The sequence below is a fragment of the Bipolaris oryzae genome (assembly GCF_000523455.1).
Source record: "Bipolaris oryzae ATCC 44560 unplaced genomic scaffold scaffold_139, whole genome shotgun sequence".
NCBI classification, from domain to species: Eukaryota; Fungi; Ascomycota; class Dothideomycetes; order Pleosporales; family Pleosporaceae; genus Bipolaris; species Bipolaris oryzae.
In genome coordinates this window covers 38,457-53,232 of record NW_006911415.1, presented here as the reverse complement: position 1 = coordinate 53,232, position 14,776 = coordinate 38,457, and the positions used below count along the sequence as shown (strand labels likewise).

At 53.6% G+C, this 14,776-nt stretch overlaps 4 protein-coding genes across 4 annotated transcripts; 1 reads left to right on the top strand and 3 right to left on the bottom strand.

The window, feature by feature from the left end:
* Nucleotides 1-1,395: 1,395 nt before the first annotated feature.
* On the bottom strand, nucleotides 1,396-1,997 carry COCMIDRAFT_103186 (uncharacterized protein; the record flags this gene model as incomplete). Its single annotated transcript, XM_007692743.1, has 2 exons — nucleotides 1,396-1,817; nucleotides 1,892-1,997. The coding sequence occupies 2 exons, from the start codon at nucleotides 1,995-1,997 to the stop codon at nucleotides 1,396-1,398; spliced, it is 528 nt and encodes a 175-aa protein (XP_007690933.1).
* A 328-nt stretch (nucleotides 1,998-2,325) lies between these two features.
* Nucleotides 2,326-4,338, bottom strand: COCMIDRAFT_28840 (uncharacterized protein; the record flags this gene model as incomplete). The annotated part of the gene is made up of 3 exons (XM_007692731.1): nucleotides 2,326-3,395; nucleotides 3,453-4,057; nucleotides 4,109-4,338. The coding sequence occupies 3 exons, from the start codon at nucleotides 4,336-4,338 to the stop codon at nucleotides 2,326-2,328; spliced, it is 1,905 nt and encodes a 634-aa protein (XP_007690921.1).
* Nucleotides 4,339-5,217: 879 nt separating this feature from the next.
* Nucleotides 5,218-7,918, bottom strand: COCMIDRAFT_39398 (uncharacterized protein; the record flags this gene model as incomplete). The annotated part of the gene is made up of 8 exons (XM_007692735.1): nucleotides 5,218-5,248; nucleotides 5,439-5,637; nucleotides 5,945-5,997; nucleotides 6,037-6,273; nucleotides 6,332-6,529; nucleotides 6,587-6,938; nucleotides 7,143-7,337; nucleotides 7,534-7,918. 8 exons carry the CDS (start codon nucleotides 7,916-7,918, stop codon nucleotides 5,218-5,220), a joined length of 1,650 nt encoding a protein of 549 aa, XP_007690925.1.
* A 245-nt stretch (nucleotides 7,919-8,163) lies between these two features.
* COCMIDRAFT_103184 (uncharacterized protein) lies at nucleotides 8,164-11,722 on the top strand (the record flags this gene model as incomplete). The annotated part of the gene is made up of 4 exons (XM_007692742.1): nucleotides 8,164-9,026; nucleotides 9,091-10,659; nucleotides 10,722-11,459; nucleotides 11,512-11,722. 4 exons carry the CDS (start codon nucleotides 8,164-8,166, stop codon nucleotides 11,720-11,722), a joined length of 3,381 nt encoding a protein of 1,126 aa, XP_007690932.1.
* Between the last annotated feature and the right edge of the window lie 3,054 nt (nucleotides 11,723-14,776).

The window sequence follows — 14,776 nt, the reverse complement described above, 5'->3', positions numbered from 1 at the left end:
TGACTCATTTCATCACTTATTCCCGTAGTCTAAATCCCGGCCAAGAGGATGTAACTCTACAAACACACACATGCATATGCATACCAATGTTTTCCCCCAGATAATCCCAGCTCTCATGCGTTCACCAAGCGACCCTCCATCGCCAAACCCCACTGTCTTACAACATGAAGATGCCAATAAGCCGATCAAAAAACCCGATTCCACTCGTCACGAATCCCTTGCCCGGGCAAATCTATCCGGGCCACTGATATACGGTGGGGGTGGCCTATTTGTGTGGTGAAACTGCCCCCAAAGAATCCTTCCAATCCTGCCAGAAACACAAGTTCGAACATAGGGCTGCAGACAATCACATGTGGCGCAACAAATCCCCGGGAACATGTGAATCCCCTCCCCTCCCCCCTCCCATGCCTTTTCATGCTCTGGTTCCCGACGGAAGGGAAAGGGAGGGTGAAAAGAGAGGAAAAAAATCCTCCTTGTCGGATGCGGGATACGGATGCATGTGGACAGTTAGACTAGCGCTGTATGCATCGATGTGTATAGTCTTGGCAGCGGGTTCTCGACGTCAGTTAAGTATGTAAGGGATGATGGGGCTGAACCCCCCCCCCCCTTCTCTCTCCCTCAATCTTGGCAGTGCTTGTATCGAGGAAGGAAAGGGAAGAAAGCAAAGGGGGAAAGAAAAAGAGGGAACATGCCGTGTCGTATTGTTACGCCACATTATCGTGGATGGGGTGCATAGCAGGATCTGGCCCGGTTAAGCGGCCCAGCCAAATGCACGGGAACAACATGGCCGCCGCCGCGGAAGGAAGCCAGAAGACCGTACATTCATCGGTAACGTACGTGTGTGATTGCGGCTGACGTGTTTCTCGCTTCGAAAGGAACGGTTGCTCGGTATCCAAGCGGTGGAGATGGTGGTGGTGGTGGTGGTGTGACACCGATGAGCTGGGTCGGGAGGGAATGGATCATGCTGCGTTTACGCGGCGTTGAACAGGAAAAAAAAAGGGGAAAGGAATGCGGGAACTCCCCAAAGAGGAAACTTCAGCACCACACGCACACACATCCTACGGATATAAAACGCGTATGAGCAAGCGAGAGGGATGGTGGGCGATTAATAATCTGATACCGATCAATCGGGTAATTTCGCTACAGCACACCACCTCCAGCAAAGGATTGTTAATGTACGAGACCGAAACGAGCCACATCCGAGTGTGAGGGTCAGTCAGTTTCACCACGGTGGTTTCCCTTGATCCAGAACGTTTGTTAATCAAGATAAACAACTAGACCCTTCCAAACCATGCTCTCCGGTATACATATACACACAATGTGCCTTCTCGCACGAATTACTCACTTGGTCTAGCACCATGGCCCCAATTGTTGATGATGATGGTGCTGATCCCATCACAGCTTACCGGCGTCCGCTTTGATAACATCCCTAAGCAGCCTGAGCGCCTCAACCGCAAAAGCCACCATGTTGCCTTCCCTCTCTGAGCTTCCCGTCTCTGCCTCTCTCGTCGCCGTGTCCCCACCCTCGCGTGCCACTGCAAGAGCCACGTATCCCGGTGTGCGGTTCCTGGTGCTGCCGCCCGTAGGGCCCGCAGTCCCGCTCTCGCTGACAGCATACGTGCTGCCCAACTTGCTGCGCGTGTGCTCGGCTAGACCTGAGACAACGGCTGGCGTAGGGCCGCTATAGCCAGAGACGGTTTCCTGGGTCCAGCCGCCAAACGCTATGCGAGATTCGAGCGTGTAGAGGATTAGGCCGCCACGGTAGTAGGAGGATGCGCCGGGGAAAGAGAGAAGAGCTGCTGAGATGAGGCCGCCTGCTGCCTAGGGGGGTGATGTTTAGTTAGCTTTAGGTGTGTATCACATGTCCGTTGACAGATAGAACGAGGTACACAGACTGTTTCTGCAACTGAAATTGTTTCTTTGCGCTCTTTGAGAAGAGTAGCCACCTCTTGAACTATCAGCCGGAGCTCTTCGGGTGGGAAGCTTGGGGGTGCCATTGTGCAGCTTGAAAACGATGCCACGGGACTCTGCGATGTTTTGGGGATGTATTGAGTCAGTCTCAGTTGATGTAGAGGAACCGGTATCTTTTTGTTGTTTGTTTACAACATTGTTGCAGGCTAAGCACGTTGACATGATGTTATGGCCGACGTCGCCGTTGCGGGTCAGTGGGGTAGCTTCTCCAAAGTGACGTGATGCGGGGTAGCTTCTGTTCTGAACACCAGCAATATGTAGATTGAGAGAATGCTCCGTACTTCATTTACCTCATATGTTGGTGGATGAATCTTTGCATATATGTTATGTGCGCACCCTCTTGCCACGCCTAAGCTAATCAAAAGCGAACCTTTCTTCTCCCCTCTTCATCAACCTGATAGGTATAGAAGTGCCCCGCAGCTGTAATGTAATAATGGATGCAACTTTGTACCGAAGAGCATGCTGGGCTCTGTCTACAGCTTTCTTGTACAGCTCTCGCCGCTCTTGGCCCCCCTTTGGCATCTTTTCCACCTCTTCATCAGAAGCAAAATCATCAACGGCAAGCTCGACACTGTACTGCGAGAATATAGCAGCTAGCACTGCAAGAACCTCAGCTTGCGCAAAGCGTCGCCCTATGCAGGATCGGCCACCATCACTGAATGGGATATAGGATCCTCTGACAGGCTTGAAGAGCTCCGATGACGTGTCTTCACCGGATGGTCCACGTAGTGCTTCGTCGTCGTACTCAACTTCGACATAAGATTCCGAAAGGTTGTTCTTTGTAAACCAGCGCTCAGGTCGGAAACGATCCGGGTCCGCCATACCATCATCGATTGTGTCATTTTCGGGTGCGGGCCAGTACTTCGGATTGCGATGGACAGACGAGCAAAGGAAGACGTTCGCACCTGCAGGGATAGTGTATGACTGGCCGTCCACTTGGATGGTCTGGGGTTGGTCTGGCGTGACTGATTTTGGAATGTTGACAATTGGCTGCAGTAGCCGGAGCGTCTCGTTCATGACTGCAGCTGGCATGCTCGCGAAAAGCTTAGGGAAATGTTCTTCGTACGTCCATTCACTCGTCGGCCTGCCATTGAATATCCGGTCAATATCCTGTTGCAGTCGTTTCTGGGAAGCCCAATACATTGCGAGAAAAATCAGCGAAAAGTGTAGCGTGTTTGCTGTTGTTTCGTGGCCCGCCAGCATGATCACAAAAGCGTTACCGAGGATATCGCTCTTATCGGCAGTTGTGGGGTTTTCACCTGTGATACCACTACCACGAATTAACGATTCGAACACATCCATCCCCCTCTTGCCTTCACCGGAAAGAAACTGAGCCTTTTTGATCTCATACAACTCGTTCATATAAGCCCTCCACTCGGCAGCCGCCTCGGCAACTGTACGATGCGCCGTAAACGGAGATTTTTCTATTAGAATACATCAATGCCATTGCCTCAATTATGAGTGATACTGATATATCTTACCAAGCCATGGGATAGGAATTATCTGGGTCCAGATGATGTTATGAAGCAGCTCACTGAGCGCTTCTCGAAAACTCATAGTATGTCCGGGAGGCGCCTTGGAGCTGAAAGAGATGGACTGTTCTGTATTCTTGCTGACTGTTTCCTCCTTACCTTCTTCATGCGGCCAGGTAACCCGTACATCGAAGCCTGCGCTACTAATGATGTACAAAGCAAAGTTCATTGCGGCTACAGAAGGATCATTAATGGTCTTGTTGCCTCTTCCCTCGGGTCCAGCCCAGAGACTAAGCAGTGATTTTGCGTGATGGAGTGTTTCGTTCCAAACAAGCTCATTGTTGCGCTCACCGAAACTCGGTGCTACAAGTTTGCGATGGCTGCGCCATTCAGATCCTTCGGTAGTCACAAGACTCTTCCCATATATGTTGAGGGATTTGTAAATCTCAAGCGGCTTGGGAAAGTCATTACGACGGGCGGTGATTTGGGTGATGGCTTCTGCATTAGCGACATAGACGGTGAGTCCAGAGGGGGCAGCGGCAACGAATATGTCCTTGCCAATCTCCTTGAAATATTTGTGTCCAGTGACATGGGTCCATTCTGCCTGTAGGATTCTGCAAGGCAATGGTTAACATGTGACGGTTGGCGCGATTGTCTATACATACTCCAACCACAGGCCCGTTAGGGAGCTTGGGAGAATTTTTCGCAGCAGCAGCGTCCAGAACTTGAATGTGGCCAGCCATAAACGATTGTAGATATTCCAAGGAACCGAAACCACAGGCAGCCCTGAGCTCTTAGCGAGGGCGATATGGCGCTGATGGCGGTGATATCTCCCAGCAGCTTTGTAGATGGTGTAGGCTACAATGGCGCTAAAGGACCAGGTGGCAAAGACCATGGTGAGCGGAGGTGTAGAGCAGATGCTATGCTATGCTAGAGAAGGTAATTAGGCGACGGTGCACGAGATGTTTGCTGTTTGTGATGCTGTGCTCCTCATGAGAGGAAGACGTGACGTCGCCATGTTGGCGCTACTGATCGGCCATGTGGCGTTTCAGCGCTCAAACAGTCTTTCAGGGGCCAGCAAAAAAAATCACAGTGTACAGCTTCCAGTAAAAGGCTGACCTAAGCCAGATGGGTTCGTGTTCTCAGCTCTGGTAGCTATGCAGACCAAAATAATTATACATGTGGCGCTGCCGCGCGGAAGGATGTTTGTGTAACGAGCAGTCATTGTCCAGGTACGAGTCTTGGCACGAGTCTCGGGGTATTAGCCGCCACCTGCTGTATAACAATACACTGATATAGTAACACTCACTCTGCCGCCGTAGAAACGACGGGATTTTCTGATGCATTTGAATCACCGGGTGCTTTGGACAAAAGTGAGGCTACTTCGCTTGCATGCAGAGTTTGCGTCTCGTACGACAATCCTGGCACAACGCTCCGTGGAGGCAAGGAATGCGCACGCCGCTTGGTGAACAGTAGTGGGACAGAAACTTGATGTTTACGTACTGACATACCACTATGTGCTATATGCTATATACTACTGGATATGTACGTACCTACAGGCTGCCAGCTTCGACGTCACAAGCCAGGCTCTAGTTGTTTCGTTGGACTGGGCGCACAAGGTTTTCATGTTGCAATAAGCTTTGGAACTGCAATGCGACTGTTGTGCGGCTTTGCTGTGACCTCGTCCAGCTTCAACCGCAGACCAGGGCATGCCATCGCAAGCGGCACGTAAGGCTAGGCGCGAATCATGGCCATTGACACGACCTGCCCTTCTCTAGGGCGCAAAACTCTGTGTAGGAGCAGGCCTGATCCGGTCAAGCAAGCAACGCGACTACTACACCGACTCGATGGCGACTTACCGGCAGACTTTGACTCGTCAAGAAGGCGTGTGAGGAACTCCCCAAGGGATTACTGGACGCCTCCTGCCTTCCACGTGGAGAAGCTACGGCCACCAGGATGACGAAGCCAGGGTTCCCACGAGGGTTGCAGGCAGACCTTGTTAAACACGGCTCGGGCTGTGGGGAGAGGAGTCGTCTATCGGACATGGCTTTGGCAGCAGCAGCAATCATCGAGGTTGAGGCAGACCGCAACTTGGCGTAGCGTCGGCGGACAGGACCGGGCAGAGTCGGCTGGTCATCTGACAAAATGGCTTCAATGGCCACTGCTGCGACGGGCTTAGCAGCAGCGGCCACTGCTGTTTGGGATTAATGCCTTCCTGGCAGCTGACCATGCCGAGGCACGGTCGAGAAGAGGGTGGATGTGGGTGTGGGTGTGTGTGTGCCTGTTGGCAGAGGGCCATTAGCAGAGACTTCCCGTGGTGCAAGGGTGGCTGGGCGGCGGCGGCAGTAGCAGCAGCAGCAGCACAGCGCGGAGCGGAACCAACGTTGTAATGGAGGGGCAGCGCAGGCAGGCCGACGACGCCGTGGTGATCCTGGCCTGCCTTCTCCCTTGTCGACTGGGAGCCTACTGTTCCTGACGCCATTCTGGCGGTCGCATCTTACGGCGCGCTAAATAACATCCAGGATTTTCCCGAGAATGTTTTGTCATGGTGAAACTAATGTGGTGATGCTACCACTACTTACTACATACGTACCAGGCCGAGAGCCGCGTTTTCCCACCGCAACCGTACGACGCGGGCAAATGGGTAGTGCAGGGAGTATACGCACCATCTGGCCATGTGCCACCAGGCTGCCTATAGGAGTTTCGCCAGGATCCGCAGCGTGCGAGTGCAGATCTTTGGGCAGCAGCAGCAATGGCGGCAGTGGTTAGTGGTATGTAGTAGCCATGATAGTCGCAGATTGCCGCATCCGTTTTGAGGGAGATTGGGGACCTAGGGTTTGAGGGCGGCATGCAACGAGGGGCAGGCGGGCGGGAGCGAGTGCGAGCACGAGGTCGCCAGTGGCAATGGGCAGCATAGCCATCCATCCTTTGTCAGGCCGAAAAAGATAGGGCATACGGGCTGTCTAGACGCCACCTGCAGCACATCACTTCCACGAGCCTTCTCGAATGCCTTGGTGCCGCAGTAGAGTGGAGGCTGGGAGGACTGGGCATGTTGACTAGTGCCTCGACGAGCTCGGATCAGCTTCCTGAGTCTTTGAGGCCAGCAATTGGGCGGAAATTGTCCGACTCAAGGCCCTCATGACAGGCTTGCCTCAAGCTGGGCCAGGGTCGCTGCGGAGAGGAGTGGTGTTGGTGATGAGCGGAGAAGCGCGCAAGCCGCACGAAACAAAGTGCCCAGCGACGGCCAGCCACAAGGGCCGGAGTGGACAGGGCAGTTTGTGGTGGACGAGGCAGATGACGGATGCAGATTGCACATGGATATGGAATGGATATGGCATGGCTGCGCGGTTGCCATGGACGGGAGCGACGTTTGCTGTCTGCAGCGGTTGCGGTTGCGGTTGCGGTAATGCCCTGGGAGGGGCGACGGGCGACGGGCAGAGAGGGCGCCATTGTTTGATGGCGACAGTGTGGGTGCGACTACTGCGACTGCTACCACTGTTACTCACTTTCACCCTGAAGCATCCGGCCATATGCGTGGGTTGGCTGCATACAGACAGACACACACACACACACACACATGCTGCTACTATACACACACACTCACCCACACACACTCACCCACACACACTCCCCTCTACATACTAAGTATGTATGTGTGCACCCACCCACACTGCGCATCTGGTGGACCCCCCGCTCAACCCTGCGCGGGCTGGGCGTGCACAAGCGAAGCTGCAGAAGCTCTCTGATGTCTCTGACCGTCCTTTGGTGCACGCTGCTCGCCCATTTGCCTTGCGCTAATCGGCCGTCTCTTCACCTGTCTTTGCCCACGGCCGCCGCCGCCGTCTTCTTGGTCGTCGTGGTCGCCCTCACCGTCCCCATGTGCGCTGGGCCTTGCTGTCATTGACTTGCTGCTGCTGCTGCTACTGCTGCTACTGCTACTCTGCCTCTCTACCTCTGGCCTCGTCTGTTCTCCCCCCCCTTGTCATCATCATCACAACCACCACTACCACCCATCAAACACCACCCTTACCAGGCCCTAATATTACTCCCATCACCTCCACCATCACCTCCACCTCCACCACTACCCGACCCCCTCGGCGCGCGTGTGCCTGAGCCAGTGCTGGGCCGCCTCCCGCGCCCTGTCGCATCGCGCCCTGGAGCTGTTCCTTTTTGCGACTGATGTGGTTTCGCGTCTTTTCTGATTGCGCCCTGGCCCCTTCGTTCGCACGGCCCGTCTTAAAAGCGCCACTTTTCGCCGACTGAGCAACAAACGTCCTAGCATTGACCGCGCGCGACTCATTCATCTCGCCTTTACCTGCTTCGGATAGTTGTCTCCGGCTCCATGGTAAGGTCGTCCTGCCCAAGACTAGGTCCTTTCTTCGCGCACGCGGCATAGGAAAGCTCCCGTCCTGCATCCCACTCTGGCCTCCGAGCACTTGCCCTGCGACGCTTTCCAAACTCTTCCCCTCTTCCATGCGATGACGCGGGTTGGGCTGTCATCTGCAAATCACTACTGACCAACCAACTCGCTGCCTTTTTGGTGAATTGGTCCCCTTCCGCCCCTGCGACTGCCGAGGCCGCTCTCCACCAGCTGCACCCCCCGCGACCTTCCTTCCTGGCTTTTGCCGTTTGGTGGTCCTGGAACCATCCGTTGTGCCCAGTAGTGCTCTGTCATACATAGCCGCATGGCCATAGCGGATTCTGTCTGGCATATGTAAGGATGGCTGATCCTGACGCGCCCGCCCATAACAAGAGAGCTCGTTTGGGCTCCAGCAATCTTGACTACAACGGCCACGGATTCCCTCCCCCTCCTCCACCGCCTCATACCCAACCCACCCGCCCTCCGACACATCCCACCTTGGCCCAGGCTTCTCCGCCCTACCCTACTGCCCACGGTCTATCCACTCCCTCTCACCAGTACACCGCTCACCCCCAAGCCTACCCAGGCCCGCTACCCTCGCCATCGTTGCCACCTTCTGACATTCGCGCCCTTGCGGATCCGCGCAACATACCCTCTCCCCGGCAGCATCCCAATGGCGTCACAGGAGTCGCTACTGTGACAATCCCCCAGGACCGCATTTCAACCTACCGTCCTCCACCGACGCCCCAGTCAGCATCGGCCCCAGACCCTCACAGCTCCCGCTCCACCAGCCTCAGTATCAGTACCGACGTCAAGCCCCAGCCCCAGTCTCAACCTCAGCCTCAACCACCCATGGAGCATGGTGGCCATCACCCGGCGTGGCCTCCCATGAACCCCGAGCACCGGCCAAATGGCAACATGGCGAATGGCTACAGTCATGCCATGAGTCCCTCTCACCCCAACGGACCCCCGCCATACCACGCGCAGCCACCACCACCACCACCACCTGCTCAGCAGTATCCCCAGCCAGTGACTCCCTACGCGCCCACGCCCTACATGAACGACTATGGCGCCGCACAGCAAATACGAAGGAAGCAGGTCCGAGCTACGCAGGCTTGTAACCACTGTCGTTCGCGAAAGCAGAAGTGTGACGAAGCCCGGCCGTGCCAGTTCTGCAGAGAGAACAACTTTGACTGCCAGTACAAAGATGTTCCACCACCAAAGTGCGTCGCCTCCCCTCCATACTTGGTCACCCCCCCCCCCCCCCCACCGCTGACGCTTTCCTAGGCAAGATAGAAGCATGATGCAGCTTCAAGAGAGCGTCAACAACATATCAGACGTTCTGTCACAATTCGTGGATCAGTTCAACACGTGGAAACAGGGTGTCGAGAGCAGACTTCCACCGACGCGAAACGACATGATGTCCAATCACGCTTCGCCCGAGGCCTCGTTCTCTACAACCCAAAGAGATCAGAGCACTTCCAGATGGCCAACACCTGCTCAAGGAGGAAGGGGCCAAATGGCTCGTGTACACAGCAATCTCAAGATGGAATCACCAGTTGTCCCCCATTCGAGCACGTTGTCGCCTCTGGGCACTCACGCCTCTGCTCCTATCAAGCAGGAGTCGCAGTTTGCTCCTCCTCCGCAGCAACCCGCAACACCTGCCGAAAGCGTGAGGACCGAACGTAGCCACGCTACCGAGACCGGCCCTAAAGAACAGACCGGCCTCCAAGGAGACCACACTACCCCTGCACATAAACTTCTCGAAGAGTGGACCCAAATGAACATCTTCTATCAAGGTATTCCATACCTGAAACGACTAATCGACAATGGCCGCGAAGTGTCAGACTATCCGATGCAGTTGGAGCAGGACCGTGGTTTGCTGCGCGTTTGGGGTGTTGGCGAGGGCCAAGACCTAAACGACGGCGCCCAAGGCCCTGGTAGCCCCGAGAGCAGCAACGATTCCGAAGCCGCATCTCCAGCGCCTGGCAAAGATGGTTTGTGGGGCCATCCGCCTTACGACCACCAAAGCCCCTCTGAGCCCAGCAGCACACCACGCGAAAGCTACCAGAGCGGACTTGGCCCAGATGGCCGCCCTGACTTTCGTCGTCACGTCATGTTTGATTTGCTCAAGTCGTACATGGACAGCATGCACATGTTCCATCCGTTCATGAACGAGGTCAAACTTAAGCGCATGTTCAGAGAGTTCAGCGATCAGTACAGTCCCGAATCGCGAGGCGCAAGTGTCAGATCACCGGCTGTCAACGGAGTGCACCAGCTCAATCCCGGCGTCAAACGAAAGCGTTCGGCGAGCGGGTTGGACGGGTTGCCATCGGCTCGAGGTGAGATTGAACGCTCATTGCGCAATGCCATTGTTCTACTTGTTCTTGCCCTAGGCAAGGTTTGCTCATACACAGACCCGTTGCCTGCACCGCAAAATGACCGGAATCCTTACATTCACGCCGAGTATGGCTACATCCGCAACTCTCCAAATGCCAACGGTAGTTTTGCCAGTGAGGCGTCTGAAGACAGCCGTCCGCGAAACATTGACATTCTCCCTGGTATGGCTTACTACGCTTACGCGACTGACATCCTCGGAAACCAGCAAGGTGGAAACACAACCGCCCACGCGCAAGCCATGCTTTTGGCCGCGCTCTATCTCAGTCAATTCGCACGTGTATTAGAGAGCTGGAGTTGGATCAACAACGCATGCCGTATCGCTCTGGTACTGATCAAAGCCGACTACACTAAGCTCCTTCGTGTGAACAACGAGAAAAGACAATTCTGGAGTCCCAAGGAACGATATAGATTGAATCTGGTCATGTGTGTTTACTGGACAGCACTACAGCTCGAATCGTAAGTCGGCTTCTATTGTCAAAATCAAAACTCCAACAAATAGCTAACAGATTTTTTTCTAGTGATATCCTGGCGGAGATGAGCAACCTGCCACCATCCGGTATCTCCGCCCACCAGAGTGACATTATGTACCCTGAAGGTGTCAACGAAACCTGGATCCAAGAGGACAGCAGCTCCGCGCAACCCGAGGACATCACTTCAGGCCCGCGGAACGACCTGATGATGAAGCTCTACTCTACGCAGACATTCCTGCGAGTGATTCTGAATGTGGCACACAACGCCTTGTACGGACCCAGCGGACGAATGAGCTTCGACCCCACTAGTGTCAAGGAAGTCGCTTATCACGCGCTCACACACGTGGGTGTCTTGGAAAACTGGAGGAAACTACTTTCACCCGAGCTTGCCTGGGACGACAGCGAGTACCCCTCGACCGACCTCAACATTGCCCGTGTTCGCGCCAAGTACTATGGTGGCCTTTACATGATGTTGCGACCGTATCTCAAGCTCGCGAGTCATGTTTTGGAGTTCCCGCCCCCACCTCCAGGGAGCACGGGCGCCTCTCAGCACAACTCGCCGTCCCCATACGGACAGCCCCTTACAAACAGGAACGTGCAGATGGTCGAACTGAGCGAGGACCAGCAGAAGATTATCAAGGTCGCTTGCCAATGCATCAACAGCGCGATCCACAGCACAATTGCATTCGATCGCGTCGGTGAAGAGCCTGGCAGCAAATACCAGTACTTCACCCCAACACGCAAGAAGAGGCTCGTAGTCACAAACATATTTGGTACACTTCACGCGTAAGTCTTTGACTCTCCTGATCTTCTCTATAGCCCCGCTAACGCAGCGTAGACAATTCGGAAATATGCTTGTCCTCGCCTCAGTGTACAAGTCCAAACTCTATCCTCTCCTTCCAAGCGATACCTGGCTCACCAAATCCACACTCTCCGCCCTATTTAAGCGCACCATTAACGTCATTGAAGACGTTGCGCCAAACTCGCCCATCCTGCGCATGGACCTCGAAATCCTCAGGAATGTTCAGCGGCAACAGGGTCTGGAGTGATGCCAGGCGTAGAGCAACAAAGAAGAAGAGAAGAAAAAAAAGCAACATATGGTGGCGGGTTCCCAAACCTGATCCCATATCTACATCCTGCCGTATGGAGCGACACCCGCATGCGCCGACGCATGCGCGTACACCCTCCCTCCTCGGATCTTGTCGCCATCCGTCACGGACGATCTGGTCCGACACAGATCTGGGATCGTGCATAATGACCTGCATATTTTGGCCCCGGCGCATTGCTTTCTATTAATTATTTTTTTGGGTTCTTTTTTTTTCTCGATATTCCCCACAATCGACGGCCATGACTGTACATGCAACCAGACGTATGCGCACGTAGCAAGGACAACAACTTCATCATCATTGGGTGGCTAGCGCTGACACAATTCGTATGCATTTCTAGTCATTTTCATCTCTCTGTCCGTTTTACCGGAGAATCAATCAATTGTTCTATAGTCTTACAAAGCCTGGGTGGATGATCTGTCTGTTACCGTTGAAGGTAACCCTAACGTTCTGTTCTATTTTTCTTTTCTTTTTTTGGATCCCTTCCTCTATTCTGGGTCCTGATTTTGATATCCCGCCTGTCAGGAGAAAGCGCGCCGATTGCGACAATGGGCATGCCCTGAGGATTGGACACTACCGCAGTTGCAGTTCTCTCACCGATCAGACTAGAACGGAGACTAGTGTGTACGGGTGCTGCAGATGTGGGGTCTAGATCTACGCATGAGCAAGACGAAGCACAAGGCGTGCCGCCGGCAGAGCTCTAGTTAGTTTTCTGATTCGACAGACAGATGTTCGAGTTGATGGAGTTTGGTCGTGTCAGATCTACACCTACCAACCATTGCATTCCTCTTCACCGATTTTGCGTTGCGCATCCTGCCGATTTGTTTTTCGCTACCTATGTGAATGCTTTTCCTTAGATCTCAAAGACCCTCACACACCGTTCATGCAGGCTCGCCTATCAGTGGAGGCGGTATGCTTCTCCGCCTTCTCTCATCCAGTCGCCTGCCACCTAGATTCTTCGGTATTTGCTTTTTCCTCCGTCCTTGGCGTCGTAGGAGTACACCTCGTAACAGAGGTCCCTTACCAAAAAGACCCATGTTTTGCGTGCGCATTAGCAGCCTTATTTCTCAACCAGCGTTCCTGTGGGGCTTCTCGGAACGGCCATGTGCGGTAACACCCTCCGACCACATGGCTGGGCGACATTTTTTGACAACTTTTTTCTTCCTTGTTACATTGTGTAACCAGCGCCTCAGCCGTTCTGCCTGCTCTAGTTCACCGATTTACTTTTTTCTTGTGGCATCGCCCCACGACACGTGATGCGGCAGCACCCAAGAAAATATGCCGATTATCCGGATAATAGGCGTTTGATGCGCTTGCATGTCTATCTTACTCTAGGAGTACAGGGACTCATGTAACGTGAGGTGATATGATTACGCACTAATCTCACCACACAATATCTCCATGATCGGTGAGTTGGCATATCCCTGCTGTTGAAGACGCCCACCTACCTTATCGTACGCCGCATGTATACAGCGATCCTTGTATTGATGCCTTTGTTTTTATCGTGATTACTATTCTTCAACTCTACAATGAGGACGCAGTACAGCAGCGTAGAGGAACATGAGGGCCGATTCTCAACAGTACTCGCCACAGAGAGTGCTCTCGCTTCGAGCATCTGGCCCTGCTGACAAAGCATGACGCATCTGCAATGTCGACCAAAAAAGAAATTATACTCTGTATACCTGCGCAGGTTTCTGCCGCAGGTAGCATGTACCTGCACCCATATGTAAATGTACATGTGTACGTACATGTTACAACCTAAGTACCTTACAAAGTTGTCATTGGTGAACAGAGTACACTAGGGGCTCTCTCGCATGCCTATGGGCTACTTGATGCGCAACATGCAGACGTGCATGGAAAAAGGTTCCATGATGCCTTTTCACCACGAGCTTTTTCTGTACACTACGTCTTTGTTGCTTTATGAGCTGGTCTTGATGTGCGTACGAAATACATGCGTACTTAGATGTGTAGGGCTTAGCGATGTGTGTAGCCAATCAAGTTCCCCCATCTCGTTCCACATGTCTGGTCCATCGCATCCCGCCGGAGATTTCCCCGCCGCATCGCCAAGGCGCTCCAATCTTTGGTGTCTCCTCCCTTTCCACCCTTTATTTCTCCACCCCCTCGATGTTGTAGTAGTAAGTTGCCGGACTGCTCTTAGCGACCTCCAGGCGCACGGGGAAAGTCCAAACGAGGAATAACATCAGCAGCACACCGCAAATGTGACAGCCGCGGCTGGCGGTCTATCCCGTACATGCGTTCTGCTACTGTTTCCAGTCAGCCGCGTCTAAACCGTAGCGAACCGTGATTATTTCGGTATACCGCGCCCCACTCGCATGCCAGCCAAAGTGAAAACCACACATTGTATGCAATCCGGCAAGCAGACCCATGTACGACATCAAATCATAAGTACTCTTGCACCATCCAAACACGGCAACCCGGATGTTGCGACAATGTGCAAACCAAGACAAAGCCGCGTACAATCAGGTGGGCGGCGGATGGCGGCCAGTTTTGGTCGGTCAATTATTGCCAGCAGCCCTTGTTCCTGTTGTTCATGGGCTTGTCGGACCTCTCTCCGACGCCACATCATTGGTAGAACAGTGCAACAGTACTCTCCGGTGAGCGCATAGCTTTGGACCCTGGAGAGGTGATGATATTATCCACTATTGAAACGCGGGCGTCATTGTGACGCGTGACGTCTTTGCGGCCAATACTTACTCGATGAGGCTGGGCGAAGGCGGTCTTAACAAAAGCTACGTTCAGTATACGGTAAGTCCAGCACTCATACGAGTATTGGCGATTCAGCTGGGGTCCGCTGGGCCCCATTGGTGATCTGTCCGAACAAAGTCATCTGCTTCAGAGTTTGGAGTACTAAACAGTCAGCCTTGGATTACTCCGAAATGTACCCTGTTAGTCGCGTAGATCATGCTAAGAGGGCCGGAGATCTAACGCCGAGATAAGGGATATGTCGTCTCCTTAGCAGTCGCAAAAACATGCCAT